This window comes from Ursus arctos, unplaced genomic scaffold, assembly GCF_023065955.2.
Source record: "Ursus arctos isolate Adak ecotype North America unplaced genomic scaffold, UrsArc2.0 scaffold_15, whole genome shotgun sequence".
NCBI lineage: Eukaryota > Metazoa > Chordata > Mammalia > Carnivora > Ursidae > Ursus > Ursus arctos.
Genome location: NW_026622819.1, coordinates 11,409,535 through 11,421,982, shown reverse-complemented (window position 1 = coordinate 11,421,982; position 12,448 = coordinate 11,409,535). Strand labels below are relative to the sequence as shown.

Sequence of the window (12,448 nt, the reverse complement as noted above, 5' to 3'; positions counted from 1 at the left end):
ACAAGACGTGACACTGGGGGAGGCTGGGAGAAGGGGCACGTACCTCCTTGTCCATTTCTTTTTTGCCAACTTCCTGTGAACTGATAATTATTTTGAACTGAAAGCCAGAAAAGAATAAGATGGGAATATGCTTGCAGGTATCACATACGTATATATGTGGAGGTAGAAATGGGAAAGGAGGAATGTGTAAATCATTTTAGACGATACAGACACATGAGTCATCAGCAAAAGCACAGCTGAGAAGGCCAAATTGAAAGTGGGGGATCACCTTGTAGAGAACATAGCACAGGACGGTGGGATGGGGGGAGCTGGAGGGCTCTGAAGCTCCAGAGGCTGGGGGCACTCAAAGAGCTAACGTGTCCCATCCCCTGGACAGGCATGCGGGGGGGGGGGGGGGCGCAGAGACAGGCCCTCTCTGAGAGGTCAGGAGGAGGGAGTGGGATCTGCGCGGTGACTGCCAGTGAGAACGAGAGTCCAGTTAGAGGGCAGCTGGTCGACGCAAGGAACAGCACACACCGTCAGACAATCTTCCTGAATGAGGTTAACCAGCAGATGCCCAATTCACTCTCCAGCTCCACCAGGAAAAGGAGAGAAAGGAAATCTGGGTCCTTTAAGCAGGGGGCTGACTGAGAAAGCACTGGGTCCACTTTCAACATAGTCCTGGAGCAAACTAGGTGAGGGCCAAAGGAGGGGTGGCCCCAAGAGCTCCATCCCCCAAGGAGCTACTGAGCGCCCGCTTCCTTGGAAACCCTCCCTGACCATGGTGACCACAGCACAGAGTCCGCGAGGGCTCTGGCCCTGCTCCCCCGGGGAGAGGGAGCACTAGCCCGAGCATAAAGAAAGAAGTCTGCTTGCTTAACTGTAGGCATAAAAATGAAGCCAGGCGGGTATGCTGTGACCCACAAAAAAAAAAAAAAAAAAAAAAAAAAAAAAGTCACCAGGTGGCTGGGAGGCCTTTATTTTTGACTTCCGAATAAAATGAAAGGTTCCTCTTTTCCCAAGCATTACCCCAAACAAAAACTTGTCCCAGTTCAGTGTGGAAGTTTGCAGAAACAGAACCAAAAGGCTTCTTTACTTAAACCCAACGAGAGTCACAGCCCGATTCAAATGCGAATGGTCCTCCCTGGGAAACCAAGGCTTTCAGGAATCCAGCAAACAAAACCAACTCAAGGCCACTGAATCAAATCCAGAAATTAACTCTGGCCAAGAACACCGTACCACCACCTGGTTGCCTCAAATAACCCACAAACTTCAAAGGTAATTATCAATTAACTCAGGACCTAATTTTGAGAACAAAGGATGAAAGGATGAAAATAACGATGCTTGTGCTAGATTTGGAAACGGAAATATGTCCCTCTATCACTGAATCTCAGAAAGGTGAGCTAAAAATAGACATCATTTATTCCCCACGCTGACAGAGGCTATGCTGAGTCTGGAAGGCAGGCTAACTAGTGAGATACAAAGATAAGTGAGACAGTTCTAGTCTGCAAGGAACTTCACATCCACCACGAAAAACAAATGACTGAAACACAGAACACACATGAAAGCTGAAGTATGTTTCTCCACCAGCTATTTGGCCTTGTCTGGGCATGTGACGGCTGCCGGGGAGACACTGGGAAGGGGTGAAGGAGTGAATAAGTGATTCAACAGTGGGAAAAAGCCTCGAAAGGAAAGGAAGGCAGGTAACACAGGACTAATAACAGGCGAGGTACGGTCAGAGTTGGTGTGAATAAAATGCTGAGAGATTGAGAGGTAGAAGACAAAATGCAGGAGGAGAAAACTTCTCTTAAAATGAAATCCAAATTCATGTTAGGCTAATCAACATTCTTTTCAAATACTACTTCAAAGACATGGTCATATGCAAATAATGAATCATGGAACACTACATCAAAAACTAATGAAGTACTACATGGTGACTAATAAAAAAATAAAATAAAAATAAAAACACTGTCAAAAGGAAAAAGGAGACTATCAGTCTTCCAGCCTTCTGAGGTAAAGCATCTCATGAATTGCTTCAGAGGGAAAAAAAAACAAAACAAAACAGAACTTGGAAGGGTCCCAGAATGCTTCCAAATCTGGGTTTAGGGATGAAACTGAAGCTAACACCTCTATCAACCATCTTCTGCATCTGACCTCAAGGTAGAAAATACTTCCTCTCTGCTCTCGTCACAGGAATGGGAATTCTATAGTCCATCCTCTGGGGTCAGGAGAGCAAGGAGTCCAGAGGTCTCGCTCAGAATCTAAGTGCTTGGTCGGACATAGCGTGTAACCACCAACCCCCTCCCAGGTGGGATTCTTAAGAAGCATTTCCAAGCTAGCCCTGAACCAACATCACCTTTAAAGTTGGTTGTTAATGAGATCACCTTTGATTATGTGCTCATCAGTGGGCCAGAAATTTACCGCGAAAAGGGGAGGGCCATTGCTGTGCTCTGGACCAAGTGAGAAACCAGCACGGCTGGGCACCCGGGGCTGAGGAAGTTAGCCTGCACGCCGCCAGGAGAGCCTGTGACAGTTAACTTCCAAAAAGCTTCGTGTATGTGCCTAACTGAAAAAGACAACCTGCTTTTTCTCTCTTCTTCTATGTAATTTTAAATTCTATGATCTGCTTGAGAAAGATTAATTCAGATAGCAGAGATCTTTTAGCAACTTTTCATCCCTCTGATGTTAAACTGTTTAGTAACTTCATGCAAACAGGTATTTCATTAGTAGGACTACCTCTCCTTGGCCCTTCTGTCACTTTTCATCTTGTTTTCAACTAAATTTGTTCTAAACGGATCTAAGTTTTCATTCAATAACCAGTTTCAAAACACGATGACTGAAGAAATCATTCCTCCCCACATAAAACCTACCAAATACCCCTGTGGGTCTTGGGGCATGATGAATGCAACACAGAGAAAGGAGACGGGGGAGAATTCTGGAGCTGGGCAGTAAAAAATGAATGTACTCAGACAGTGGCTGGGGCTAAAAATGAAATCCAAGCACAAGGCAGGGAAGAACCGGCAGCATTCCATGCCTGTGGGCGGCCCGCCTCCAGGGGCTGCGCTCCCAGCCACCCTGGCTGCAGGCACCCCCCAGCTGGCCACCGGGGCACCCTTCCTCGGCCTCCCGTCACTGAAGAACCAAGTCAGGGTCAACATGCCAGTTTCTCTGCCACTGGGACAGTTTCTCCTATAAAAACGAAAGAATGAATGTACTGAAAATTCTCGAATTGTAACAGGGAACCACTTCACCTTTAAACCAGATTTGAGGTCTCCTTAGTCTACCAACTTCATAACTTCTGGAGGTTCCCATGGTCTAAGTCAATGAAAACAAAATATGTTTTCGCTATTTCATAAACTGCCAGGTCTAGTGACAAGACAGACAGACTCTACTGCTTGAAAACTGGAATGTTCTTATTCTAAGATTTTTTTTTTTTTCTTAAAAATGCTACTGATGTTGTAAAAAACCAATGAACACAAACTGAGTCTCTGGGGGACAGCTTTTGTAAAATGCTTTCCTTCTAGCTTCCTTTAGTGTCTGCTTTTTGAAAACTGTAACCAAGTTGAAAAGGTGATGTAAATCATAACAACTGCTTCATGTAAAACGTCTTCTCTGTCCTGAAGGCAAGCTGAATCTTTACAAATCCTGCTAAAGAATATCACTAGGCATGTCACAGAGACAGATGTCAGATTGCCAACACGTGGCGGCAGTTCCTCTCTCTCCAGCAGCACAGGCCACCCGGCGCCCTGGCAGCCCCTACGGCCCTCGCCGGCCCCTGCGGCCCCCACCGGCGGTGCCTCCCTCGGAGGCAGCTGCTCAGAGCTCCTCGCTGCTGTCTGTCTGCCGCAGCTTAATGGGCAAAGGCACAATCTGCTTTGTCACACCATCACCTTCTCCCTCTCAGCTTGGGGGTTCAAATGCATAAGATAAAGAGAAGTTAACATATCCATACTGAGGAGAAAGAGGGAGAAACAACTACACCGCATGAGGACAAGTACTACAGCTGGTACATGTAAAGAAAGTTCCAGAAAGTGCGAGGGAAACCACTAACTCTGCCTGGGGAAGTGAAGGGAAGCAGTAAGTCCAAGTTTTGGGGCTGGCAGAGTGCCACAGGTTTGGGGACACTCTCCTGAGTATGAGGGGCTGCAGAAAAAGTGGAAGCTGGCCACGAGGATGAGGAGAGGTTTCAGGACGGTGCCCCATATACACAGAGTCCCTGACGGTTCAAAGACAAGGCTACGGCCTGGTCGGATTCGTATTTCTGGTGGCAGCGCTGCGGGAGACTGGGGAAGAGCTGCCAGGGGCAGGAAGGCTAGCTGGTGGTTCCGGCTTGAGTGGAGCAGAGTGAAGAACTTACAGCCTGCCACATCTGTAACCAGAAATTCTTATGGACAAATGTAGCATTTGTACGTCTCCTCAGAAAAAACCCAGTTTCTCTATAGACGCTGTGGACTTTTGTAGCTAGGGCACTATTAAGCACAGGCAAAGCAGCCAGCGGTGCTGGTTTTCTATTCTGACGGCCGCCCAGGCTCACAAAGTGCCCGCTTTTGCTGCAAGGGCTGCTCAGCAGAGGATGGCCGAGCTCACCAGCAGCCTGGCTGGAGCTGAAGCACAAGGTCTCGGGGCCTCCAGTTTGCCACACGGGCTCAGACAGTTTCAGAGTTAAGAGGGAAGTGTGCTCTTCTGGGAACCAAGCTTTCAAAAGTTACAAATGGCCTGGTTGAAGACTGACTGCCCAAAATCCCAGAACTGGCAGTGAAGTTCTTTCCTTCTGAACACGTCTATTGGTTCCTGATCTCTGATGCCCATCCCATGTTTCTCCGGCAGCCTTACTCTTTCTAGATCCTTCTTCCCAGCCTATGTCTATAAGCTTTCATATGTTCAATTCCAAATTACCTGGAGGGGCTCCTCAATTCCAACTTATAAAAAGCTGTGAAGTAGAGAATTTTTTCTTCCTTAGAAATAAGATGCAGTAAAAGTTGACATCCTTATTAGATTTGTAAGTCCTTTTTTTTTTTCTCAAGAGCTACAGGAGTTTCTTGAATTGTATTTTTATGTGATTTCTACTAAGAATAACACACACGAGAGCATAATTAGTACTTCCCCATTTTTCAGATATCGATTTACATTATCTCTTAGAATGAGGTAAGTGGATTAACAAGAGCATATCTATGACATTAGCATTAATATTATTATGGCCATGTTGGCTTTGGTAATTTAAATTTAATATTGCATAAACTTCACTTTTATCAGAATCTGAGAGTAGTCACACAGTCTGATAAAATCAGAACTCAACCATGACGTTGGCCACATGACAGACTAACACACAGAAAGGAAACCCAGCTCTGACCACAACATGCAGGTCATTTACTGACGCTAAATGGACATGCTCTGTTCTCTCTCCAAGTTAAAGGCAGCTCCTTCAGCCCGACATTTCCCTGCTCACCAGCTACTCCACACGTCTCGTCTGCCAGCCCAGCCCTCAGGGGTCCGCTCCTGCAGACACACAGGCTTCCAGCTCCCCTGGCAGAGGCATGGCTATGCTTGTGGGGCTAGAGGCTAGGAAGACCAGTGAGAAGCCTAGTGCACCCCCCTGTCCACGCCAGCCTGCTCAGTGCAAACGGGCTACACCTCATCGCTGGCCACCTCTGGTCCACTTTCTCATATCACAACCAGTCCACACTCTTCCCAAGGGGTCCACAGAGCCTTTCAGACCCACGCTCTGTTGTGTCTCCTGACGGCTTACCTCCTTGACGTGGCTATGAAAGGACACGGACATGTCCAACAGGATCTTGCGCTGCTCCACACGCCGAACAAAGTCTTGTATCCGGTCTTCAAGCTGATGGGCAGCCTGATAAATCTCTTCTGGGTCACATTCCCCGGTCTGAGCCAGCTGTTCTGCTGCTTCTAGTAATTTATCTGCGTTGGTATATGTGTTCTGTACAAGAGAAAATCCAGAAAAACAGAGGGTGAATTAAAAAACAAAACAAAAAAAACCCCGGCTGGGCACCTTAACAGACTGCAATGGAATCAGTTTGGGATATTCCTGATCATTTCTATAAATCCAACAGAAAAAAAGTGATGGGAAGAGATGACTCTAGCAGTTCAATATACCTCTATCAGCAGCTTTTCCCATTACTGTTCTAGATCATTCAACTCTGCACCTTGTGGCAAAGCCCTTCTGACTACAGCAGTGGTGGGGTATCTGTAGGCAGCTTCTGGCTGTCCCATGACTCACAGAGGACCTTCAGCTTCTTGCTGCTGCACGACCAGCACAAATGCCCACTTCACTTTCCCTTCTAGTCTTGTGACAGAATGCAGAGTTCCAGTTTTGTTTTTCAGTATGATGTATGATTTTATAATTCCCCAAGTGCAAGTGGAAAGATGAGGTTGCAAATACAAGCTGCTGTCTTCTTAACATGTTTCTGCTTATCGGTAATCCATGCTTATCTTTTTTCTACATAAGGGGACATATTTTTTGAGAAAAAGGAAATAACCATAAGCCTTTAAAGAGCTGAAAGTTATGTGTAAATAGGTATCAAAAATACTTTGAAAATTACTCCATTTTAATTCATGATAAATGAAAGGCTGCAAATGGTTCCACAGATAAAAGAGGTGTGTTAGAGACCTGACTCTGTTTGTGGAATTGCTGGAGAGAGGGCTGGCTGGTGGGGCCAGGAGCAGCAGAGACGGGAGGGAGGGCTTCAGCATAGTGCGAGAACAGAGGGAAGGCCTGCTGGGGAGGCCCACAGAGCAGGCTGCCGTCCCTCTGAGATACAGGTGGAGTCCTTCATCCTTCTCCAACATGTGAGTCCCAAAGCTGAGCACACAGTGGGTGTCTCATCAGTGGCCCAGACTGTGGGGTGGTGCCCCGCAGAGAGCCTGAGCCTGAGGAAGGACGAGGGTGCTCCTGCAAGGGCAGCCTCCCACTGGGGAGACTGGTCACATCCAGGGACATCCATTTACTAAGCCAACAGGTAAAGGATAATGAGAGGCAGGGTCCTCACTTCAGAGAAGGGACTTACAAATATGGAAAAGGAGAAAAGTTGAGTTAACCCTGTGGCACTGGACTATAATTAGAGGTATGAGTGTGAACACATGGTTTTCACAGGTGTGTGAACATGCACGTTCGTACATACACACACACGTCCTCTCTCCCTCTGTCCCCTGAGAAAGCCCAGGAGCAGCTATGGCCCAACAGCAGTAAGCATGCTTAGCACCCAGATTTCTACCTGTAATCATCATTCTCCGCTACAAGGAACCAGGGCTCCTGGAGATACGGCTGACTCAAGGGGTGGGGGGACAAAGTACAAGATGAGGCTGAAACATCTTACTGTATCCAAAAGTAAGGAAATGCTCAAGGACAATGTGGGTAGGTCAGGACACAGAAAGCAGCTTGAGAAGGCTCCCACTGGCCAAATCAGGGACAATCTGAGAGTAAACAAAGATAGTAACAGAGTATAATCCACCAAATACAACAGGAAACCATGAGTACATACAGACATAAATAAATAAATAAAATTGGATGAGGAACAGGATATTTATAGAATTTCAAAGTAGCTCCCCACTAAGTGCTTAACAATTACAAAGTGGGGGGAGACTCATCTTACAATGGAGAAATGTGGCAGACACCACTTTAACCTAGAAATCAAAGGGAATACCATACATAGCGGGACGAATTAAAGTCAGGTGCCGATTGGTGGGAGGGCACACACATAACCGGAACCTACTCCTGACCAAACGTCAGACAGACCCGGAGCGAGGAGCATGCTCCAAAACAACAGGCTTGGAACCTTCCAAAGCGTCAGGTCACCAGAGCTTAGGAACCACCAAGGACGTGCTAAAAACTCAAGGACCTCCGAGGCGTGACAACAACGCCACGGGGGCTTCTGCACGGGGTGCTTTCGCCGTGAAGGACATCGCGCGGTCCGGGGGCTGGAAGGTAAGCCCGCAGCAGCGCTCACTTCCTGATTTTGACAGGGGCACTGTGGGCGTGCAGCACAATGTCCCTTCCTGCTAGGAAATACAGACTAAAGTCAAGGGCTCAAGGGAGAGTTAAGTTCTTTGTGCTGTACTTCCAACTTCCCTGTAAGTTAAAAAAAAAAAAAAAGTACAGCAAGTGTAAATACGGCATGATAGGTATGAGATGGTCTCAGGAAGGATGGTCGTGATGCACGCGAACAGAGCGCCGGGCGCCCCAGGCGTCAGCGTGGGGGCAGAAGCCGTCCACCCCTGGGCACGCCGTAAGCGGAGGTGCACTGTCCGCAGAGAATTTAAAAGTGTCCATAAAAACCAACAAAAAGTCAGTCTATTCCTTCATCATCGCCACAGGCTGCACCCCGACCTCGAGCACTGACCGGCCCTGGTCTGATCCTCAGCACAGCCCCTCCCACAGCTAAGGAAACTGAGGCCTGCAGGGCAGTCGCTGGGCTGGAGGACAAGGTTGTCGGGAGGTGGGAGCAGGGCTCGGCCCGGGTCTGAGTGTGGAGCCTGTGCCTATGCCCCACCCCCGCCCCACACTGTCCTGTTCAGCTCGTGGGACTCCCGCACACGGGGTTTCAGGCAGCACAGCTCACGCGCGACTGCGAGGCACACTCTCCGCCGTCTTGCCCTGCCAATCTGAACAACCGTTTTCAGGGGACTTTTCTTTTTGGTATTCTGCACTATTAACTGAGGATCTTTCAGAACTCTTTTCAGAAATAAGTGAAGACATGTCAAAGAATCCAATCCCTTAAAATACACTAATTACGGCCAAAGTTGGAAAATGCATCTATGTATGTTTTACATGGTCTTTGGAAACAATTACCTAGAATAATCTGAAAGTGCTGTCCATTTCCAATCTGACAGCAGAACTAACAGCGCAGGTCTGTATACTCGATGGGACGTACCTGGAAGCTAAATTAGAACAGTCTCTGCGCGTAGCAGAGACAGTGAAATGGCCCACTTCCAAAGGGCTTTGTGACAACAGAAGCACGTTTTCTAAACGTCCGCTCTCCATCCTGGGCACCTCTGGACCTCCATATCCCCCAGGCGCAGTCTGGCACCCTGCCAAGGAGGATGGCGACAAGAAGCCCTCCACACACAGATATGGAACCTCTCGGAGATCCCGGGTGCCGAGGAGGGAAGACTCTCACAGCAGAGGCCTCAGTTCCAAAACCAGTCACATCACTGACTTGGTGCCCCTGAACCGCAGGCTGGAGAGCATCTCGGCCTTATGGATGGATGAGGGGGGGAGCTAAACTAAGAATGAGAATTCGAATACTGTCCTGCCAAGGGAAAGGACTGGGGTGCTATTAACAACAATAAAAAGTAATGACAGAAACTCTTGGAACAGGAGCCTCAGGAGACATGACAGCTAAATGCAATGTGGCATCCTGGACGGGGTCCTGGAATGGGGGAAACTCAGGAAATCTGAACGAAGTAGGGCTTCAGTTTATAGTAATCCATCAGTGTCCGTTAACTCTAACAAATGTACCCTACTAAGAGTAATCGTAGGGGAAGCTGGGGGCGGGGTATGGGAACTCCCTGTATCATCTTCACAACTTTTCTGTAAATCTAAAACTGGTCTAAAAAATAAAGTTTCAAAGTATATGTGTTTATACAATTGACCCTTAAACAATACATTTGAACTGCACAGTCCATATATACGTGGATTTTTCTTTGATGAATACAGTATTGCAAATATACTTTATGATTTTATTAACATTTTTTCCCTCTAGCTCACTTTATTGTAAAAATACAATACATATGACATATAAAATATGATAATTGGCTGTTTATGTAATCAGTAAGGCTTTCGGTCAACAGTAGGCTAATAGATAAGCTTTTGCGGGAGTCCAAAATTATACCCAGATGTTTGAGGCCTGGCTGGCTCAATTGGTAGAGCGTGCAACCCTTGATCTTGGGATTGTTAAGGTGTGGGCCCCATGCTGGGTGTAGTAATCACACAGAAATAAAATCTTAAAAAAAGTTATATGTGGACTTTCAACTGTGGTGGGGGTGGTGTCAGTGTCCCTAATTCCCATGTTGTTCAAGGGTCAGCTACCTGTGTGTGTATGTGTATGCAATACACACACACACACACACACACACACACATACACCTTTGGAATAATCCTTGAGTACTTTCCACAATTATCTCAGTTAGACTTTCCCTCCTGAGAGGCTGGTTCCTGGGCCCCCCGGTGCAGCGCCTGGGCACAGAGAGAGCTCTCCTTGGGAAGCTCAGCTATCAGCATCGAGGGCTCTTGCCACAGAGGCTCTGCATACATGGCCGACAAAGGGTCTCTGACCATCAGGGGCTCAGGCTGAGGTGACTCTTCTGGGGATGATGGCTTTATGGAGGAGACCCAGGCTTCCCCTCGCGGAGCCTCACCCAGGAAGCACGTTCTGCCTCTCTGGGCAGAGGCACGAAAGAAGCTAAGAGAGCATCATGCTTTATGTAGCACACACACGTTTTTTTAAGAGCTAAATCCTATTTTCTTATTGTCACCACAGCCATGAAGTCGCTTACCTCTCATGTTTGCTAAGTAGATCGGCAGGTCATATTGCCTCCCAGCACTGAACATTTTGTTTCCAAAAGCTTTTCTACCTCTTTGCCAGCAGGGAAGGATATTTGAGGCATATGTGAGTTCGTTCCAAACGAACAAGTGCATTTTTTTAATTTTTGGAGACACTACACAATATTTACTTAGTCCTACCTCTCATTTTATACTTGGGAGAAAATGAGCCTGCACAACGGATTCCATGGCTTTCCCTGGGCCCTGAGGAGGGGCTGGTGGAGCCAGGGGCAGCATGTGGGGGTCTCTGAAACCGACGGCCTTCCTGTGAGCAGAGCCCACCCTGGATCCTTCTGCCACAGAAGATGATAGATTTCCACGTGCTGAGGAGCATACTGGTTATAAATGGTGACTCTGGAGCCCCTGGCCTGTGCCCCGCAACAGCCTTACCACAAGGATGGTGAGGAAACAAGGCACAAAGGGGAAGTGACTTGTCCTAGTCAGTCAGGAGAGCTAGGATTGTTCAAACAACAAATGCCCAGGCCAGGGTTCCTCTTGCAAGGGAAAATTCAGTACTTATCTCTACTTAAGAGGAGGTGGTGTCAGGAGGCTGTTTTAGAGCCTGAAGATACCAGACTTCTCCTGCCTTTGGCCTGCCATCCCGTCCCCAAGGGCATCTCTCTGTGGGCCCAGTTCCTCATCTGAGAGGTGGGCCCACATTCCCTGTGAGGAAGATTAAAGGAGATACAAGAAAAGCCAGGCCCGGGTGGAGGCGGAACAGTTTCCTCTTCCTGGAGAAGTAAATTAAAATTGCCTAAGTGCTAGGACTCAGGAAACCGTGCAGGGCAGATCAGACCTTCCTTTCTCTACGGATCCTGAGCTGCTCTGGTCTGGGACCAACAGAAGATGGCCAGAGGCTACATTTAGACAGAATCTAGTGAAAAAGATAGGTTTTCTTGATCTTAGAAAACATAGGAGAGGAGGAGAACATAAGTATTTCAAGGAATGATTACTTCTGTTCCATTTGTTTTGTTTAAAAAAACAACAGGCCGAAGTCTGCATATAGAAAGCTTTCAAGGTATTTTATACTAATGTAACATTAAAGAATGATGGGCCAGTACATCTGCAATCTGTATTAAAAACCCCAGTGTCCTGAGGCGCCTGGGTGGCTCAGTCAGTTAAGTGTCTGCCTTTGGCACAGATCATGATCCCAGGGTCCCCCACATCGGGCTCCCGGCTCAGTGGGGAGTCTGCTTCTCCCTTTCCCCCACCCCTTGTTTGTGCTATCTCAAATAAATAAAATCTTAAAAAAAAAAACCAAAACCACACCCAGTATTTTGAATCATTTAAAAGGCCCATAAATTGCCAGGGATCATCTTTTCATCCACAAAGGGAAAGCACAGGACACAAGCCAGCCCCCCCCACACACACACACAGGTGATACAGAGCTGAAACACGCTACAGCATGATAAAACTTGTGACACAAAGAGCAGACGTGACAAAATCTGTATGGTGCATACTTAGGTACAGCAAAATAGTGACTACTGACTGTCATCCGTAGGTGTTAGCATTTTACCGGAGAAATAATTTTTTGGGGGGAGGGAGTGGGGAAGGTTCCAGGCGGAGAATCAGCACTATGAGCACCCGCTGAGTGCCAGGCATAGTGTCTACGTAGTCTCGTCTCAGCTACCTGGCAAAGGTAGGAATTAGGTATCATTTTACAGCTAGGGAAACTGAGGCTTGGGGAGACGGAGGAACTTGCCCATGGTCATAAAAGCAGTGAAGGCATTAGGACATTTAAGAAGTGTCTGTGATAAGGGAAATTTGATATCTTGTAAGCACATGCCAACCCAAAGGAAATCCTTGATAGTAAACATTGGGCCAAAATTCTCCACTACTAATTTATTTAAAAAGACAAAACGCCACACCTTATATCAAAAAATGAACTTATTGCGAAATGGCAGCCTGTGC

At 47.3% G+C, this 12,448-nt stretch overlaps 1 protein-coding gene across 4 annotated transcripts in view; it reads right to left on the bottom strand.

Moving 5' to 3' along the window:
- TRIO (trio Rho guanine nucleotide exchange factor) overlaps nucleotides 1–12,448 on the bottom strand; it is a 347,980-nt gene that overhangs the window by 147,551 nt on the left and 187,981 nt on the right. For all 4 annotated transcript variants that reach the window (XM_026506706.4, XM_044386996.3, XM_044386995.3 and 1 more), the window contains exon 11: nucleotides 5,726–5,917. In XM_026506706.4, coding sequence (XP_026362491.2) covers nucleotides 5,726–5,917 — 192 coding nt within the window. The remainder of the gene's footprint in view (nucleotides 1–5,725; nucleotides 5,918–12,448) is intronic.